At 39.0% G+C, this 18,470-nt stretch overlaps 1 protein-coding gene across 1 annotated transcript; it reads right to left on the bottom strand.

Moving 5' to 3' along the window:
- Window positions 1–6,598: 6,598 nt before the first annotated feature.
- SVIP (small VCP interacting protein) lies at window positions 6,599–17,231 on the bottom strand. The gene is made up of 4 exons (XM_073347827.2): window positions 17,008–17,231; window positions 14,243–14,293; window positions 11,040–11,156; window positions 6,599–9,905 (listed from the first exon to the last, which is right to left on the bottom strand). Exons 1-4 carry the CDS (start codon window positions 17,068–17,070, stop codon window positions 9,891–9,893), a joined length of 246 nt encoding a protein of 81 aa, XP_073203928.1. The 5' UTR covers window positions 17,071–17,231; the 3' UTR covers window positions 6,599–9,890.
- Between the last annotated feature and the right edge of the window lie 1,239 nt (window positions 17,232–18,470).

The raw sequence follows: 18,470 nt of genomic DNA, 5'->3' as shown, positions 1-18,470 counted from the left end.
AGGTGCAATGCTTCCTGATAGTTAACCCAGAAAAGTTGATATCCTATGTTAAACCATATATCCTGGCTGCTTTTAAATGTTATAAATGTCAAAGGTTTGGGCATGTGACAGCTGTCTGTAAGGGCAAAACAAGGTGTGGTAAATGTGGACACTGCTTGTATGAGAACTGTATGGAAAACAGACCTAAAATACAGCAACTGTGGGGATAAGCACAGTGCAGCATACAAAGGGTGTGCAGCAGTTGTACATGCTAAAGAGGTACAGAAAATTAAAACTATCCATTAGCTATCCCATGCAGAAGCTGGCAAAAGATATTCACAGCTGAATGTGGAAGAGGAAAATGCTGGTGAGGGAAAAGAGCTTTATCTCTCCTGCCATGAACTGTAATAGATGACGATGTACTACTTGCAGGCAAAGAAAGTTGTAGCATTTATGAAAAGCGATTAACTGCATTTTACAGACAGGGAAAAAGACCAAGAATAAATTATAACAAAAGCAAATGCTTTGCCACTGAATCTAGGCAATCTCTCGATAGACCACATTTATGCAATTTAAATGAACGTAATAATGTAGTTTAAACAGGGTTCTAACAGTTTTTTACTGGAATGCACACAACTTAACACATGGTCAGGAGTTAAAGAACACTTCTTTAAAATGAAAAACAAACCTGACATGATGTATACAAGAAACACAGTTAGTGAGAAATGATGTTTAGATTCTTGGGATATGATGTAATAAGATGTGACAGAAATAATGAGGAGGCGGGCCTGTATTTATAAAGGAAGGTCTTGGTTACATTGACATGAACAAAATTTAAGTTTAGAATACAATGTTGAGATTCCTCTGAAGAATACCATGTTTATATCAATCTGTCTAGTTTACATTGGTTGTAAACATGTTAATCTAGAATTGCAATTTAACACCATTAAAAGCCCATATATTTGTGGAGACCTTAATAGTCATAGTGATTAGGGGGATGCAGGAAAACTAATTATAATGGCAAATGCTTAGATCAGGTTATTGACATGCACAACCTGGTATTACTGGAGAACGTACTCAGTTTAATTCAGTGGATGGAACTTTTTCATGTTTAGATCCGGGAATTGCAACAAGCAATATAACTAGTAAATGCAGCTGGGAAATCTACAAAGAAGGTGGAATGGGATGCGATCACTTCCCTATGCTAATTGCATATCAAGGCCTAGATAATGTTTAAAATACTGAAGGAATTCCTACCTGGAGCCTTAAAACAAACTGGGGACTCTTTTTAAGAATAAATGTGCTGAATATCTAAGTACCAATTGTATAAATGTAATGTAGAGGAAATTCATGATATAATAAAAGATATAGCAGCCACCAACGTAGCTATATGTAAGACGTTTAATTGCCACCAACTCAAAAATCCAGTTCCCTGGTGGAATGAAGGTTGTAAAGCAGCGATTAAATATAGGAGTAAGGCATACAAACAAGTAAAAAAAGGACAATGAATGTCAAAGACCTAATGAACTAAAAGGATGTAAAGCAGTGGCACAAAATTAAAAAGACAGAGAGACTTTGAGAAAGTACTGTGGGAAAATGAACTGATTCCAAGGTTTCAGAGAGATATATTTATTTATAAACACATTTTATACCTGGTCTTATAGAAAATGATAAAGTTGAAAGTTCCTAAATTAGGAAAGCAAATATTCTGGCAAAAGAATTCCAAAATTAGCAGTGATATAAATAGTTTAGTGAACAAAAATGAATGTTTGAAGAAAGTTGTGAGCTCTTACATGGCTGGGTAGAATATAAGGATGAAATACTGAATTAAAAACTTCCGCATACAGGAACTCAAAAGCTATAGACTAAAAATATAGCCCGAGGTAAAGAGAACATATGTAATGCAATGCTTAGGCACCTGCTGAAAGGGAGTTTGAGATTAAATTTCAATTAAAAATATAGGGAAAAGGAATACGAGCAGCAGAATGGAATCAAGCAGTGGTTAATATGATAGGAAACCTGGCAAATTACACATAAGACCTGATGCATATAGATCTATTGCCTACATCACTTGTGGGCAAAATTTATGAAAAGAGTGATAAAGATTAGTAGCATACTTACAAAAATATAAAGTGCACAAAGTGGCACCAGGAAAGGAAGATGCACAGTTGATCATATTTTCTGTTTCTAATCATACATACAAAATCCATGAGGAACAGAGTTTGATAGCTGTCGTCTTGGACATGCTATAGAATGAAGGCTATATGAAGCCACAACTAGAATAAGAGGAAGAATGTTCTGGTGAATGAGACTTAAGTGATAGAACCACACAAGTCAAAGTGGGGACGGCTTTGTTGAATATTTATAACCTTACTAATGGTACAGAGGGAGTGTTAGCTACCCAACCTTGTTTAACATTCTAATGAATGATTGCCTCCAGAGTATATGGGCAGGAGTAGGTATTACTCTATTTGGGGACTGTGCTATATGGGTCAATCGTAGAAGACTAGATAGCTGTGGAGAGAAGCAATGAGGCACTTGGGGATTTAAGATCTCACTTGTTAATACAAAGGGAATGATCTTCACAAAAGGCAGATTGGGGAAGAATGGAATGTATTTTTTTTTCTGTGTAGAGACATACAGAACTCCTAAGAATGTAAAATTTTGAATGATGTTGAATCACAAACTAACTTGGGAGGATCAGAGAGATATCAAGACTAAATGCAAAGATGGGAGGAATCTGCTTAAAAGTATTGCTGGGAACAATGTGTTCTTATCTGTACCCCAGATGCTGTCAGGGTATTGAGACCAGTTAGATTATGGATGCCAAGCCTTTAACTCCGCTTCTGAATCAACACTAACAAAAATGGAGCCAATCCAAGACCAAGCTTGTAGTGTGACTATTATGACTTCATTGTGTGTGTTGCTAGTCGCAACTGGAGAAATCCTATACATTTAAGGATGAAACTTCTTAACCTTAGCCCAAGAAGCTAAATCTAATGGAAATTAGGAAGATAAGAGCCCTAAAGACTAAGAACTGTTGGGGAATTAGGTAGACAAGTACTCTTACATTCTAACAGGGTCAAGGGGGAGAGGGAGTGAAAAGGAAGATCTGGAAGAAACTAAAATCTTTATTCATGGAGAAATCATTAGGTTTACAAAGCTCTTGTTTTATCTGAGGGGAATGTCCAGTCCTGCCTATTCTACTATAATAAAACTCTGCTTATCCTTTCCTTCCTTTGGGGATTCACTGCTTGCTACTTCCCATGAGTAACGAATGAGGAAAGAAAAAGCCCTGGCTGGGATGATTTAATTGGGAATCGGCCCTGCTTTGAGCAGGGGGTTGGACTAGATGACCTCCTGAGGTCCCTTCCAACCCTGATATTCTAAGAAGCTGTGCAACAGAATAAAACTTATTACCTGATTTTCTTTCTGTTTAACAGTCTCTCTCCAAATTAGCCAAATTGAAAATGTTCTCTAAAGGCAGACGGACAAATATTGTCTTTAAATTAACCTTATGTGTTTTGTCTAGTTGTCTTAATGCTAATAATTGGTTGCTGGAGAGTTTCTACTCTCTTTGGTGACCTAAACTGAAGGGCAGAGCTTAGCCCTGGAGGCTCCACTAACAACACTGGACTGCCTCCAAATTCCACAGGTGTGGGGGGGCATTAGCCCATAAGTAACGAATTCAGAGAGAAGCTGTTAACAAAAAAAATGATCAGGCAAGAAATTTATCATCTCATCTACAAATATATTGGCATGTAACTGGCCATTGGAAAGAAGGACTGTAATTCATCCTCCTCAATAACATCATTTTAGCTACAAGTGTACTAGTTTCTATGGCAGCATCTTGCTAATTCTCACTCAGCTAATTTGTTAAATATAAATTTTTTTTAAAGTTTGGCCCTATTTCCTCAGAAAAACTTCAACTGGGAATAGCTGAGGTCTCCTATTACTAGATTTTCATTAATCTTATGCAATATATCCACTGTATTTGTTAAAATGAAGTGATATTAAAAGTAGTCATTTTAAAAACAAAATATATTCTTGGTTTTGCCTCTGCAGCTCTTCCATACAAGATGGTCATGTTCCCAACCAATTGAGGAAGGGAAGTAAAAACCCTTCAAGTGCCTCAGTTCTTTTCTTTCTGCAGGCCTGTGCAGATGTGAACCCAGTTTTTATCCTGGTATTGGCTTTTATTTGGATAAAGTATTTTAAAATATTTGTCTACAAATTTGTCATTATTTTCTTTTTTATGTGAATTTTCTGATAGTAATGCTCACTCTGCATTAGAGATGGCGAAAGTGATTTGGGTTCAGGACTTCAGAGAAATAATGTCAGGATATGGACTCATCTTCATGGAGAATTCTCTGCTGGGTCGCTGACAAAGAAGGAATATTCATATCCATCAGAAAAGGATCCAGTTGCATGGGACTGCATTATTCAAAGGGTTTTGCTCTGACAGTCTCAGTGGAAGTAATTTAAGAATTTGGGGAACCTAATAAGATTGACTTGTCTTTTGTCCCCTGTTACTAGTCTAGTTGATTTGGTATTTTATTGGGATACTTGACTCCAAGGTCTACCTTTTGTGTTTCTGTTCAAGGAGGCTCAGGCTTGCATTGCAGTTTGGATGGCAGTCATGTCATCCTGTAGAGAACGGTATTTTAAAGGTTTCATAGACATATATAATGTCTGTGTATGTAAAATCATAACTTGTAAATCCATGGTATGGAAACTTTTAGTTTCCACAAGGCTTATGGAGACTTTTATTGAGCCTCTTAGGACCAGCTTTCTCTTGGATCTTTCACTGAAGATTTCTTCCTTTGTGGCTGTAACATTTGCCAAAAGACCATCAGAACTGCAGATTTTGACAGATTTTTCTTATTAAAATTTTCTTAAGTCGTCTTGGATGTCCCTTTAAATTAGAATTTTTTTTTTTTTGGAGGGTGTGGGGGAACAAATAAGCTTCGTGATCTTCTGGGTTAAGGTTGGTTGCACACTGACCCTGACACAACAATGCGTTTTATAGCAGTCTTCAAGCTTGTGGCTTTTGGTGGAAAGTCCATTTCAATGTAGAGATAACCTAAACAAATCTGAGGCTGTAAAGAAGCGAAAGTTGGTTCCTTATTCTCAGTCCCCACAAAGCACAGTTCTAGGATCAGACTTCATGGGTGCTGCCCTTCTTTGAGATGTGGGACCCTGCAGTCCCATCATCTTAGACCCTGAAACCAGTGCTTTGGACCTCCCAGGGCCCATCCTCTCTATCACTTTATAGATGCTTTCTTAGTCCTACTTAGGATACAGGCTGGCTCTTTGAGCTCCTAGATTACTTCCCTGCTATGTTGTCCCCATAGGGCCTAAAGTACAGAGTTAGCAAAGGAATTCTTGACCACAGTTACTTATATTTAAAGAATAATCCATTACAAATCTTTGCAAAACAGAAGTCCTGAAACCTGATCTCACCCCTTCTGAGTCAGAGGTTTGGTAGAGTCCCTCCTACCTTTTCCTTTCCAGCTAGTCTGCCTTGTATGTGGTGATGGTTACTGCCCCTGTTCAGAGAAGCCATGCCATCTGTTTAGCTGGAAAACTTTCTTCTTTGCCTTTGTAGGCCCCTTGTTAGGAAAAAAAATATATATATTGTTCCAGTGCCTGAGGACAGCAGTTGAGAGATTATTGAAGTTGATGGCCCTAAAATGCCATCTTGATAGCTACCAGGCTCAGGAAAGGGCCTTGACACCTGACTGAAGGCTCAGCTCAGAGAAGCTAGCTAGAATGCAATTCAATATACTTGCCTTGGAGAAGGCTAGAAGTGTGTTCAGCCTGCAATACAAAACAGAGTTTACAGTTTGATAGACATGTTTTGCCCCCGTCAGAGTCCTGTTAATCACAAAAGCAGAGTATGGCTGGCCTAGTGCTTTTCATGGCCCTAGATTGGGGGGGGGGGGGGAATCAATTGTTTTTGGGGAAGGACCTGCCTCTCCTTACTCCAGGAAACTAACAGTGGTATGGCCCCACTACTTAAACTATTTGGAATTTGACTGGGCATATAGGGTGAAGGCCTTAAATTTGGAAAAAAATTGAGACTTCAGAGGCAGAGTGTTTCAGGCTAGAGAGTGGCAGAACATTGTACAGCATGACAGAGTGAAGCAGTAGTTATATTTCCTCCTTTCTAGCCTTTTAAAAAATACAAATACAATATTGCTAACTTTGTGGCTTATGTTTACATGTACCAGTGGATTGTGATAAATATACATGTTTTAAATTATAGTTTCAATGGTTTCTGGATTAATACAAATTGTGCATTCTAAAGGAACACTAACTGCAGCAGATGCTATTAAGGATCTATTAAAACTTTTCTGCATTAGACAAATTCTAAAAGCTTTCTGCAAAAATAACCATTATGTTAAAATCTAGTTTAAGACTACTTATCTTATTTTTACATTAGTACAGTGGCTATAGATATGGGCTGGTCCAATTTTCCTTTGATATCAGTCTCTACCACCACTTCAGACTTACAGTATATTCACTAAAAAGAAAAAGGAGTACTTGTGGCACCTTAGAGACTAACCAATTTATTTAGTCTCTAAAGTGCCACATGTACTCCTTTTTCTTTTTGCAAATACAGACTAACACGGCTGTTACTCTGAAACCAGTATAGTCACTAAAAATGGCAGATCTAGGAAAAAAAAATGACAGCAAATGGAGGAATATCATTCCCCTTTAAGACCCTCATCCTGCGGTCTTTCCAACTGCAAACATCTGTAATCCTCCATAAAATCTGTTTGTAACACCTTTAATTATGATTTTGTTTTGCAAAAATCCCTTTCATTTCAACAGGATCTGTTTTAGTTGGATTTCAGACATATAGTGTTGTCTTATTAGGGTGATAACCCCATGCAAATAGTGTCCTGGGTTCTTCAAAAACTACTTATTTCTTGACCCAGTTCCATTTAGTGCAAGAATGGGGAGAATCAACTATTAATAGACTAAAAGTGTGTGTAGGAAAACATACATCAATTCTTGGTTACATGGCATATACAAAAATATATGCACATACTTAAAAGATACATACACTGAAGCATGCAAATACTCCTAAACATGATGCTGAACCTTTAAGGCCTTCATGCTGCAAGTGGATTTGCACCAATGGACCCCTAGATCCAGAGTATGACTGAAGCCAGTAGAACTCTATACAGGTACAAAGGTCTACCTGCATAGATCAAATTGCAGCATCAGGGCTTAAATTTATACATGGAAGATTTTTTTAACTTTATAAATGGATGGGGAGAAGGATAGAAAAAAGTACATTTATCACTGAAGGGAAAAAATTCACAGTTACCATAATAAAGACCTAAAGTGTTCCACACTCAAGTGTAGAACTGTCAGCTTCCATAAGCAGCATATACTTTGGCATAAGGATACCATTTCAGAGAGCATGTGAATGATTAAAAATTAAGGAGATAAATTCTGGATCCCTTGAACTCAATGGCAAAATTACCAGACTTCAGTGAGGCATTGTTTAGAACTCTTTTTGTTCTTCCTAGGGTCTGTACAGAAGACAGGATACAGATTAAATCATGCATTTTGCAATCAACAAATGTATCATCCTTTAATTTTACATTCTTTTCAGATAGGGCAGTACTTTGTTCATTTATTTTCTAAATACAGTAAATTGAGATACAGTTGTAGAGTCTCTATTATTCTTCACTAAAAACAAGTACAAAGCACTCCATTAACTTTTTATGCTGATGCAAACCAGAAAGGCAGGAGTTTGTGGAATGTGGGGGCTAAAAAAATTATTCTGGGATTACTCTACTTGAAGTGCACTCAGTGTTGTAATCCATGTTTTGTTTTTCCATTGACAAGATCTCCTGTACTTTCTGAAACCACTGATGCAAGTGGGTAAACAGATTTCCATATCACTTTTTTGAGCAGTTCATCTAGCTCAATAGATTTTAGACTTTCTTCTCTATCCTAAGATACGAAAAACAAACCACAACTATGAACCTAATCCTCTAAAATGCCAAATACTTTTGAATGTTTTTAAAGTCAATATATCTGAAAGAACTCTGACTCTTGCAAGACTGGACTGTTAAAACTTAAATATGGTAGTTATTTAAATAGATCAAAGTTGAGTTACTGAGCAGTTAAAAGCTGGCAGGCAAAATCGTGTCACACTTAAGAGCACAACACTTATTTATATTTGTCTCCTGGCTGACGGTTGAGCCACAATGCAGTGTAAGTGCATGAATGCAGAGGTTAACTCCAAATAACACAAATTCCTGATCAACAAACTCCGCCACCCCTCCCCCCCCCCGCAAAAAAACCCCTGCAAAACTGCACAACCATTGAAGTGACACTTTAATGACAAATTGTCTTGGCATAGTCACACTGTAGGATGTGACACTCTACTAGAAATCCTGGACAGAAAGTTTCATTGTACATTACGCACACTGTATTTTATAACAGTCTTCCATTGTAGTTTAATTCAGTAAAACAGGAATATAACACTGAATAGGGCAAATGCCCACACTCAAAGTAAATGTGAGGTATCACTATCTTCTATGAAGGCCACTGCTTTTGTCAGTAAACTAACAGTAGTATACTCTTGTTAAGAATTCCTTTGCTATGATGAAGGCAGAAGCCAGGAAGCTAGTTCTTTCAAGAAAGTGGACTTGATAGTGTATTTAATCCAAGTAACACTTCCACGGTCTAACCTGGGTCAAAAATGGAGTCACTAGGACACAAATAGGCCAAACAGTGCCCTCCAGGGAAAATAAAAGTTGTATTTTTACTGCAACAGAATCATTTCTAAATTCTCTCATCTACTCAGTAGTGTTCTGAAGTCACTTCTAGTTTTGGAATCAGTTCATAATACACCAGTTTAGTTAGCTGTAAATAATCAAAAGCAGTTTCACATTTGGGAAAAGGATTACAGACATTCCTTGATACAAAAGAGCAGTAAAAGTGTTTCTAGCACTTGGAAAATATTATTGTACTATATATAGTTAAGCCACCCAGGTAGTATAGAAGCTTTTAGGAAATAAACTATCCAAGAGATGACTTAATAGGTCTTTTCCTTTTCTATTTTTTAATATTTCCAGAAGTACACCACCACCCCCTTGTGGTGCAAAAAAGAACAACGTAGCCAACACTGTTTAGCTAATAGCTAATATAATTATGTACTCAAAAGAAATCCATAATCGGTGAATCAATGAAAAGCGAACAGGCATAAGATCACATAAAATATTTACCTCAGTAAAAGCATGTAAAGTGATTTATAATTCAAAGTGATTTTTTTATAGCACATTTCACAAAATTTCAATTTGCAGAAGCCAAGCTTTTCCAAAAGCCTTTTAAAGGCACTAAATTCACAGATGACTAACCAATAAGTAGTACAGAAGAGGTGGACAGCAGCACATGTATTTAACTATAAGCATCTAAAGAAGATAACTTTTTTTTTTAACAAAGAGACAGACAAAGTTCATCACAAAACTTTAAATAAACGCTAAAACAAAAAGAAAAACTCCCACACACTAAAAGTTACCCAAGCTGTGCATAAGTTAGTTTCAAGAACAGAAATAAGATACATTCACTCTATCACCATTAAATACTAAGTTCGTTCCCAAATAACTGCATCTCCCGCTGTCCACCCCACCCAAAAGTTGAAGCATGAGACGTTTAAAAAGAATGATAAGTTTTGGCCACCTTTGTTTTCCATTCTGAGATTCTTGGTTGAAAAATATTCTTAGCGTACACCGCTATCCTCTGTCGTACTGCAATGGCAAAGTACTGTTGAATCTTCATATACAAACAGCAAAAGCCACACAATGAATAAGTGCCACTCAGCTGCAGAAACTGGCAAGTTATTGGCAGTATTTGACCCTCTTCTTTTCAAATGCCATACTTATTTATCCAACCTGCCACTAGAAAAATAAAACAAAGTTGTATGTATGCAGTAAACTCAGTGATTCATTACAATCCACGTATTTCATTCAAATCCACCAATACTTTTGATGTGCAACAAGAGGATGCACAACTTTCTAGATACTATCCCTGTCCCAAAAAGATACTATCCCAGTCCCTGTCATCTAAAAGGAAAGCAGTAACTTGTTAAAAAGGCAAGGGAGAGGGAAATAAGCATATATAAAGTGTAGAGAGAAAAAAAACAGATGCACACCAAATATACATAACTGCCCCCTTGCCTGTTTATTATTAATTGGCTAATTTCTTATAAACACAGAGGAAAAAACATGATTTTTGAAGGTTGCCATCTTACAAGTACGGTAAGTAAGGGTGTTCCATGTGCAGGGAGCAGCCTGGAATAAGGTGTGAATATGACTGTGGGAGAAGCTGATAAATGGGAAGTCAATATTAGCATTAATGGTGGAGCAGAGAGGATGGGAGCAATGCAGTAAGAGACAGGAGTGGATAAGTGGGGAAGGACAGAGCTGTGAAAAGCCTTGAAGGTTAGGAAAAGTAGCTTGCGCTTTGTGGTACAAAAGGGAGACCTAGTGGAAGAATTCAAAGGGGGTAGGAGTATATAGTAAGACAATACGAAGGATGATGAATGATCTTAGAAACTGCATTTTGAATGGATTCGAGGGAAGGGTCAAATGGGTACTGGAGAAATCTTAAGAAGAGGCAGCTGCAACAGTCAATGTGAGATAAAGAGTCTGAACAAGATTTTGCTGTGGGAATAAAAAGGAAAGGTTGCATCTTAGAAACTTGACAGGAATTGAAGCCCTGATAAAATTTGTATACAACCTAGATATGAGGGTCAAGGAAGAAGAAATTAAATAGGACTCAGATGATTGGCTTTTGTGACTGGGAGCAGGGTGATACTGTCAATAACTGCTGAGAATGCAAGTGGATAAGAAGGATCTGGAATGAAACATGGGACATGTTAAGTTTACTTTTGCTTTCTATTTGTGCTTACTTTGTTTTATATAGTTCTTTAATAGATGTATATAGACAAAACTGAACTTACTAATAAAGCTAGTTAAATCTAAAACCAAACATTTTAAAAAGGATTTAACAAAGTGAATCTTAAAACTTACTCTAAGCCCGCCTCCTCCTCCTCCAGAGCTTGAAGATGCAATTTGTTTCTCCATTTCCTCCTGTTTCTTTTTCTTTTGCTCCACAGAATATGGGTTCTTAACACCACGAGAGGTGGCCTTTAGGGAAATAAGATTGGATAAAATACTGCAGTCCAATTTCTTTTCAAAGAAATAAAACCTTGACAACTATATTTTGTGGGTTTCTATTTGGAAGCAATATTGAAACACTAATTAATACTAGTATGTAACACAGCAGCATAACTTTTTAAGGTGCTTTTTAACATTGCACAGTATTTGTCAGTGATGGCAATGGGGTATTCTTTCATTTTTATTTGTATATCCAGATGGGCATAATTTAATGAGTAAATGCACGTGGTTTGTATTCAAATTGTAAAATTAAACGTTTCCCCCTCCCCTTCAAGAACTCCCATGCACTTTGATCCTATAGTTTTTCCAATTGGTATGAGCTCCATATTCTTGCCCTCACCAATTGAATTTTAACTTAGAAAGGATGGTTCAGGCAGTCAGCTGCATCCAAGAACCCAAACTGTTATTTTATAGGGCATTACTGCCCCACCTTCTCTTACCACATAGATTTCTGCAAGTACAGGGCATCCTATGGCTAACAGAGATATTAGCCAAGAGGTCTCATTACAATTTACAATAAGTGCATGAGGGGAGATGACAGATGTAGTTCCCACATCTACAGTCCTTATTTGCACACTACTTAGGGGCCCCGCTTAGGATGTGTGAAACCAAGGTTCAATTCCTCTATCACAAATATTCTCTGTGACCCTGGGCAAGTCACTATTTGTGCCTCAATTGTCCATTTGTAAAATAGTACTTTCCCCTATGTCAGAGGGGTGTTGTGAGGATATATACATTAAAAGATTGAGGCACTAAGATACTGTGGTGATAGGGCCGTATAAGTACCTAAATTAGAGCGATATACGGTTCTAAAACATGAATACCAAGGCTGTACACAATAGCTTCTTTTTCCTCTTACTTATTTTGAGATCTGAACTTAACAGAATTTTTAATGCACTTCTAGCTTATAATTTAGAGCTATAACACTACATGTGAGCAACAGAAAAAATAAGGTTAAATCTATGCTGAGAGGAAAGAGGAACAGATTGTTATCAGTCACCACCACCTTGGATTTGTGCTAACAGTCAAAGCAAATTTCAGAGTAACAGCCGTGTTAGTCTGTATCCGCAAAAAGAAAAGGAGTACTTGTGGCACTTTAGAGACTAACCAATTTATTTGAGCATAAGCTTTCGTGAGCTACAAAGCAGAGTTGTGACAAAGTAAGACTGTAGATGGAGTAAGAATGTGAAGAGAGGCATTAAGCTGTCAATGCAATATAAAATATGAAGTAAAGATGAAGTAGGGTGATCTGAACACTATTTTAGATTAGCATATTATTTGCACAGAAACAGAATGACACTAGCTGCAGCATGGTCTGAACACACGGCTGGAAGCCTTGGTTCTAATTCCAATTTGGACACCAACTCACTGATGTACGCACTTAGTCTCTAGTCATTTAAACTCACTCATACTCACAAATCAATAGACTACTCGTATGTCAAGATACATATTTGTAGAATAGGAGCTTTAGTTTGTGTTTGTTTCCACCATCTACTATAGTGGTGGCCAACCTGTGGCTCCAGAGCCACATGCGGCTCTTCAGAAGTTAATATGCGGCTCCTTGTATAGTCACCGACTCCGGGGCTGGAGCTACAGGCCCCAACTTTCCAGTATGCCAGGAGGTGCCCACTGCTCAACCCCTGGCTCTGCCACAGGCCCTGCCCCCACTCCATCCCTTCCCGCCCCCTCCCCTGAGCCTGCCATGCCATCGTTCCTCCCACTCCCGCTCTGAGCCTCCTGCACACCACGAAACAACTGATACGGAGGTGCGGTGAGGGAGGGGTAGGCACTGATCAGCAGGACTTCCGGTGGGCAGGAGGCGCTGCTGATGCATTCATTAATGTGGCTCTTTGGAAATGTACATTGGTAAATTCTGGCTCCTTCTCAGGCTCAGGTTGGCCACTCCTGATCTACTATATCTCTTCCTATATGGTATTTATCTACCTACCACTCAGGGTTGTTGCAAGGATATATATATTTAGAAAGTACTTTGAGATTCAAAACACTGTAGATGTACTAAATCTTTTTTTTTTAAATTAAAATGTAGGCCAAAGCAAACCAAAAAAATTTTAATAAAAAGGCCTTTAAATGCTGCTATAATAATTTAGAAAGTGCTTTTATCCATGACTCAAATATGAATCATGATCTTTAAACAGTAGCAAACCGAACAAGCCCGTATCAGCAAAAGGCCAACAAACTATACAGAGAACAACCAACAATGTTCATACAATACACACATTCATTATCTTCATACTTCATATTTGAAATTCAACAAGACACTATAGAGAATTTAGATTATGCAGTGTTTAAAAAAGGTTTATTTTTTAAGGTAAGGTGCAAATAAGGCTACAGTTCCTTTGCTTTAGGCTTCTGTATGTGTTTCCTCCTTCCTATTATTACTTCTGCCCTAAGGCACATACTACCTCCACTTTTCTAAATTTAAGACCTCCCAGCTTCAACACCCAAGTCCCCAACTTTTCAGGTCCAGAGTCTGTCAATGCCACTGCTTAATTGACTGGGATGAGGAAAGAGACCCACATTTCCCCCATGTTAATGAAGCGAACAGCCAAGAAATTCAGCTATGTTGAGCTTTTAGAAGTAGCAAGTCTCAAAACAACACTTGCAAATGCTGCCAAAACAATTAAATATCTTTGAAAAATGCAACTGAAATATCTCTTTGGTGTTTGTGGTTAAAGTAAAACAAAAATATCACTGACAAAAATCAATTTCTTCTTTGGTTTAAAAGAACTTTCCAGCTTTGCATTCACATTTTATAATGGCAAAGATTTTCAACGGTCCTAATAACTGTTTGAATTTCAATGGGAGTCAGGTGCCTAACTTTCTTAAGCTCCTTTCAAAATCCCCGCCAATGTTCCATGACATCATTATATAAATACCCATCAAATTACTAACATGACAGCCAAGTGCAATGATAAATTCCACTTGCCGATAGTCCACGTATGCTGTTCAGCTGCATTTCGGCAAAGAGACCTCTGGTATTTTCCATTTTAAAACCAGTGGCTACATAACAAGTTTCTGAATAAATGTAATGTTACCTCCATCTGCCTCTTTTCTGCAGCTTCTGCAAGTTGTCGTCTTTTACTTTCCTACAGAAAATTTGAAAAAAGTTCCATTGTAATAGAGAAAGCAGAATAAATTGTTTAACAATGAAAATATAGCAGTTTTAAAAAAGATTAAATGATATAATGCATAGACTATTCCATGTCCGTTCCTTGTCATTCATATGAACAATGGAAGTTATTTAATCAAATTCTGAACTTAAGTCAAACGGCAGCTGCTTCTTCTCTCTGTTTTAAGTATTAAAGTAACTACATAAGGACAGGTTTCAGAGTAGCAGCCGTGTTAGTCTGTATCCGCAAAAAGAAAAGGAGTACTTGTAGACAAACAAATCTATTTGAGCATAAGCTTTCATGAGCTACATCCGACGAAGTGAGCTGTAGCTCACAAAAGCTTATGCTCAAATAAATTTGTTAGTCTCTAAGGTGCCACAAGCACTCCTTTTCTTTTTATAAGGACAGTATGCTTTTGGTTACTAAGATGGTAGAAAAGGAGCACCTGTGGCACCTTAGAGACGAACAAATTTATTTGAGCATAAGCTTTTGTGAGCTACAGCTACTCTGAAACCTGTTAAGATGGTAGAGTGTTATTGCTGCTACAATGTATTCCAGTATTTGAGTAACAATAGTGTTATGCAGATATATCCATTAGAAGGGCATATTTCAGGTGACTTGCATCTTTACCGCAAAAAAACCAAACAAACAAACAAAAAATCATTCTAGGATGAAACCTACAATAAGAAGGTATTTTATATGGCAGAGAAATGGACACAGTGCATAAGATGTTCTTATCATTTGAGGAGAAAAGAAAAATGAGATCTTGGTATGATTGCCGTTTCCCCGAGGGCCTCATGAAAATGAGGCATGTCTCAAGAGTTATCACAAGCATAAATATTTTAAGAACAAACATCATGGAACCTCTGATAGTGACGTTTACAAAACAACTGTAACTAGAATAGCTATCACTATAAATGGATTTTCACTGAATACAAGTTCACTAAAACCAGGCTCCACAGTTTTCCAGAGTTAGAAAAGAAGATTTATTTCCTTACCAGTTAAATCCCAACCAGGATCTTGATCCAACAATCAGGTCAGCTAGCATAGGCCCTAAACCCATGAAGAGTCCCACTAATTCTGAAGTCAGTGGGTTTCCACAAGGATGCAGGGAACTATGCTAAGAAGATTGGTACCCATATCAGTAATAAATGGTAGTGATGGCGTATGTGAAATGAGTTCACCATCTTAGTAAAGTTTCTAGTAGGAGGGTGCCTATAACAAACAGGAGTGTAACAGAGAGACCAAGGATTAAATGGGCATAAAACAGAATTACTCTCTCACTCATAAGAGATGGTCCCTTCAGATCTCTATCTTTGTGCTCCTGCAGATACTTCAAGTGGAGGACACCTGTGACTGAGACTGACAAACTCCAAATTATGTTAATTTTAGTTCATGATAGAGGTTTCAGGCTTATGGGGGGCATGGATCAACATTCACATGACTCTCCCTATCAGTATGCAGCCTGGGGAAGCTAATAATCCAACAAGCGGACCAAATTCGGTGATGAATCCTAGTCACGTGCCTCCAGAGGCATGTTCCACACATGCTAAGAAGAAGGGATCGTACCCTATGGTTTTTGTTCTCTGGTTACATAATGTGTGGTGAGATACTGACCCTGCAATACCGGCTGGTAGAAAGACAGTATAAAATAAATAACAGGATTTTCAATGTTTTAAAATGATACGCAATTTGACAAACTAATTTTTAAAAGTAAGTTTGGATTTTGTGTTTTAATTCTTAAGACTTTTCTGTTGATGTTTATAATCTCCCTTTTTGCTGACTCCCTGCCAATCAAGGAAGAAACTGACTAGCAAACATTCATATGACACTACCCACATGTGCAAATACTTGCAAGATCCGGTCTGTACAGGGGGAAGAGTGAAACTGTTATACCAAGTGCTGTCAAATGCCCAAAGCAGACAAGATGGAATGAGAGAAAAATATCTAATTGCCCATCAACTTCTTTCAGTTACAAGAAAGACCTAAATTAAGTCCAACATTTTCTTACAAACTTATTATTTTTCAAGTTGACAGTGTCCCTTTAAAGCAAAATGTACTTAACAAAAACAAACCTAGAGCGCTAGGGACCTGCTTCTGCAGATCCATGAAATAATGTATTTTTTTTAATTAAAGGGTATATTTAACCCTTAATTATACATCGAGGGCTTAATTCCCTCTGTCCCCAAAATAAATATTAAAATCGCAGTCTCTTAACGGGATCTCTTACTGCGTGTATGTCACTGGAGTATGTTATGGGTGCGCCTTTGGGAGGCGCCAATCCTCACGGCTCACTGCACCCCAGGTGGCTGACCGACCGCAGCACACAGATGTTCAGTCCTTAGGCTGGACAAGGGCAGCAGCAACTACCCCGCCTCTGCTCTGCTGCATTATTTTAATCCTGCAATTATGGGAAAACCACACCGTGGAAAGTCGCCTCTCTCTGGGGTAATTTCAAAAACCGACAAAAATACAAAAACAAACCGCTAGCCCAGAAAAAAAAAAAAAAACCCAAAAACCCGGAGGAGGAGCTGAAAGGAGGATGCACCTGCTGGGGGCCTGCTCCGGAGTGGGAGGTCCCTGCCCAGCTTGAGTCTGGCGGGGCCGGGGAGCGCGGTGCCCGCGGCCCAGCCAGGGCGTGTCGGGGAGAGGAGCTGGGCTCCCGCGGGGGCCGTACGCACCGCACTCACCGGGTCGGGCGTCTCCACCACGTCCTCGGCGGCGCCCCCCAAGCAGGGTAGGCAGAGCCCCATGCCGGGCCCCGGGCCGCCTGGCGCTCGCCCTCCCGGCTCAGGCAGCCGGAGCTCCGGGGTCCAGCCGCGACGCTCCCGCCCGGCACAGTCAGAGCGCTGAGCCCGGCAGGGCCCGCCCAGTTCTGGGATCGGGGCGCACGGCGCCACCTGCAGCTCCGGAGCTGCTGCTGCTGCCGCCGCCGCGGGGTGGGTGGGGCAGAGGCGGAGGCCGCAGGGAAGCTGGCTGCAGGCTCGCGGGGAGGAGGGCGCCAGAGTTCCACCGTTGTCCTGTTACCGAGGGGCTCAAAGCCTCTGCCAGTTACTGAACAGGCTGGAGCTGGCAGGGGCTTGTCAGCCGGGCGTCCTCACAAACGTACTAAGCACAAACCGTACTCCGTGAGGCGGCCCGGTGTCGACGTGAGAAAGTTGCAGTACAACTTGCATTGTTTTTGTAAGGTTTCAGATGGGCTATTACCAGCAGGAGAGTGAGTTTGTGGGGCGGAGGGTGAGAAAACCTGGATTTGCGCTGGAAATGGCCCAACTTGATTATCATACACATTGTAAAGAGAGTGATCACTTTAGATAAGCTATTACCAGCAGGAGAGTGGGGTGGGAGGAGGTATTGTTTCATGGTCTCTGTGTACATAATGTCTTCTGCAGTTTCCACGGTATGCATCCGATGAAGTGAGCTGTAGCTCACGAAAGCTTATGCTCAAATAAATTGTTTTTGTAAAGTGATTGTAGTCAAAGCAGTGCAAATCTCTGTGCGGACCCTCCGTTTTCCTGCGTAAGAGGGGCCTATTTATCTTAAACTGATTCCGAATGGATTTCAACTAAACCAAACTAAGCCCCTCTTAAACCAAAATTAGAATGTTCACACAGGGTTTTATACTGGTTTGACTAAATCATTTTAAAATCTAACTTTTAGTGAAGCTTTCGTATGTAGTGATTTCATTTTTAACTAACATTGTTTTAAAAATTGATTTAGTTAACCGCTATGTAGACACTCTTAAATAGATGTAAATCTGGTTTGTATCAGTTTAATTTAAATCTATTTCTTACTGAATTAAGGTGCTAAACTGAGCCTACAATAGATGCTAAATGTATTTCAAATCATGTTTACTAACTCAATTAAACAAAATATTTTCCCCTAGAATATTGCTCTTGTAAATAGATACACTGTTTGGGGGCAGGTTTGCCAGACCTGGGAAACTGCAGGGATTACAATTAATTTTGTAAACCATGCAGTGATAGACTCTATTTCTATCCAGCTGGACTCTCAACTCTACATGCGGTTAATCCTGCCTATTCCCCTCTTCACATGGCTATTCCTCTTCATTTATTCTATACTGTCTCTAGGTGGTTCTCAACCATGAAGCCAATGGGAAAAAATGCATTGTCCAATATACTCCAAAATCTTT

This window comes from Lepidochelys kempii, chromosome 6 (assembly GCF_965140285.1).
Source record: "Lepidochelys kempii isolate rLepKem1 chromosome 6, rLepKem1.hap1, whole genome shotgun sequence".
NCBI classification, from domain to species: Eukaryota; Metazoa; Chordata; order Testudines; family Cheloniidae; genus Lepidochelys; species Lepidochelys kempii.
Note: the sequence above shows the minus strand (reverse complement) of the source record. Positions and strands in the feature narration are given on the sequence as shown.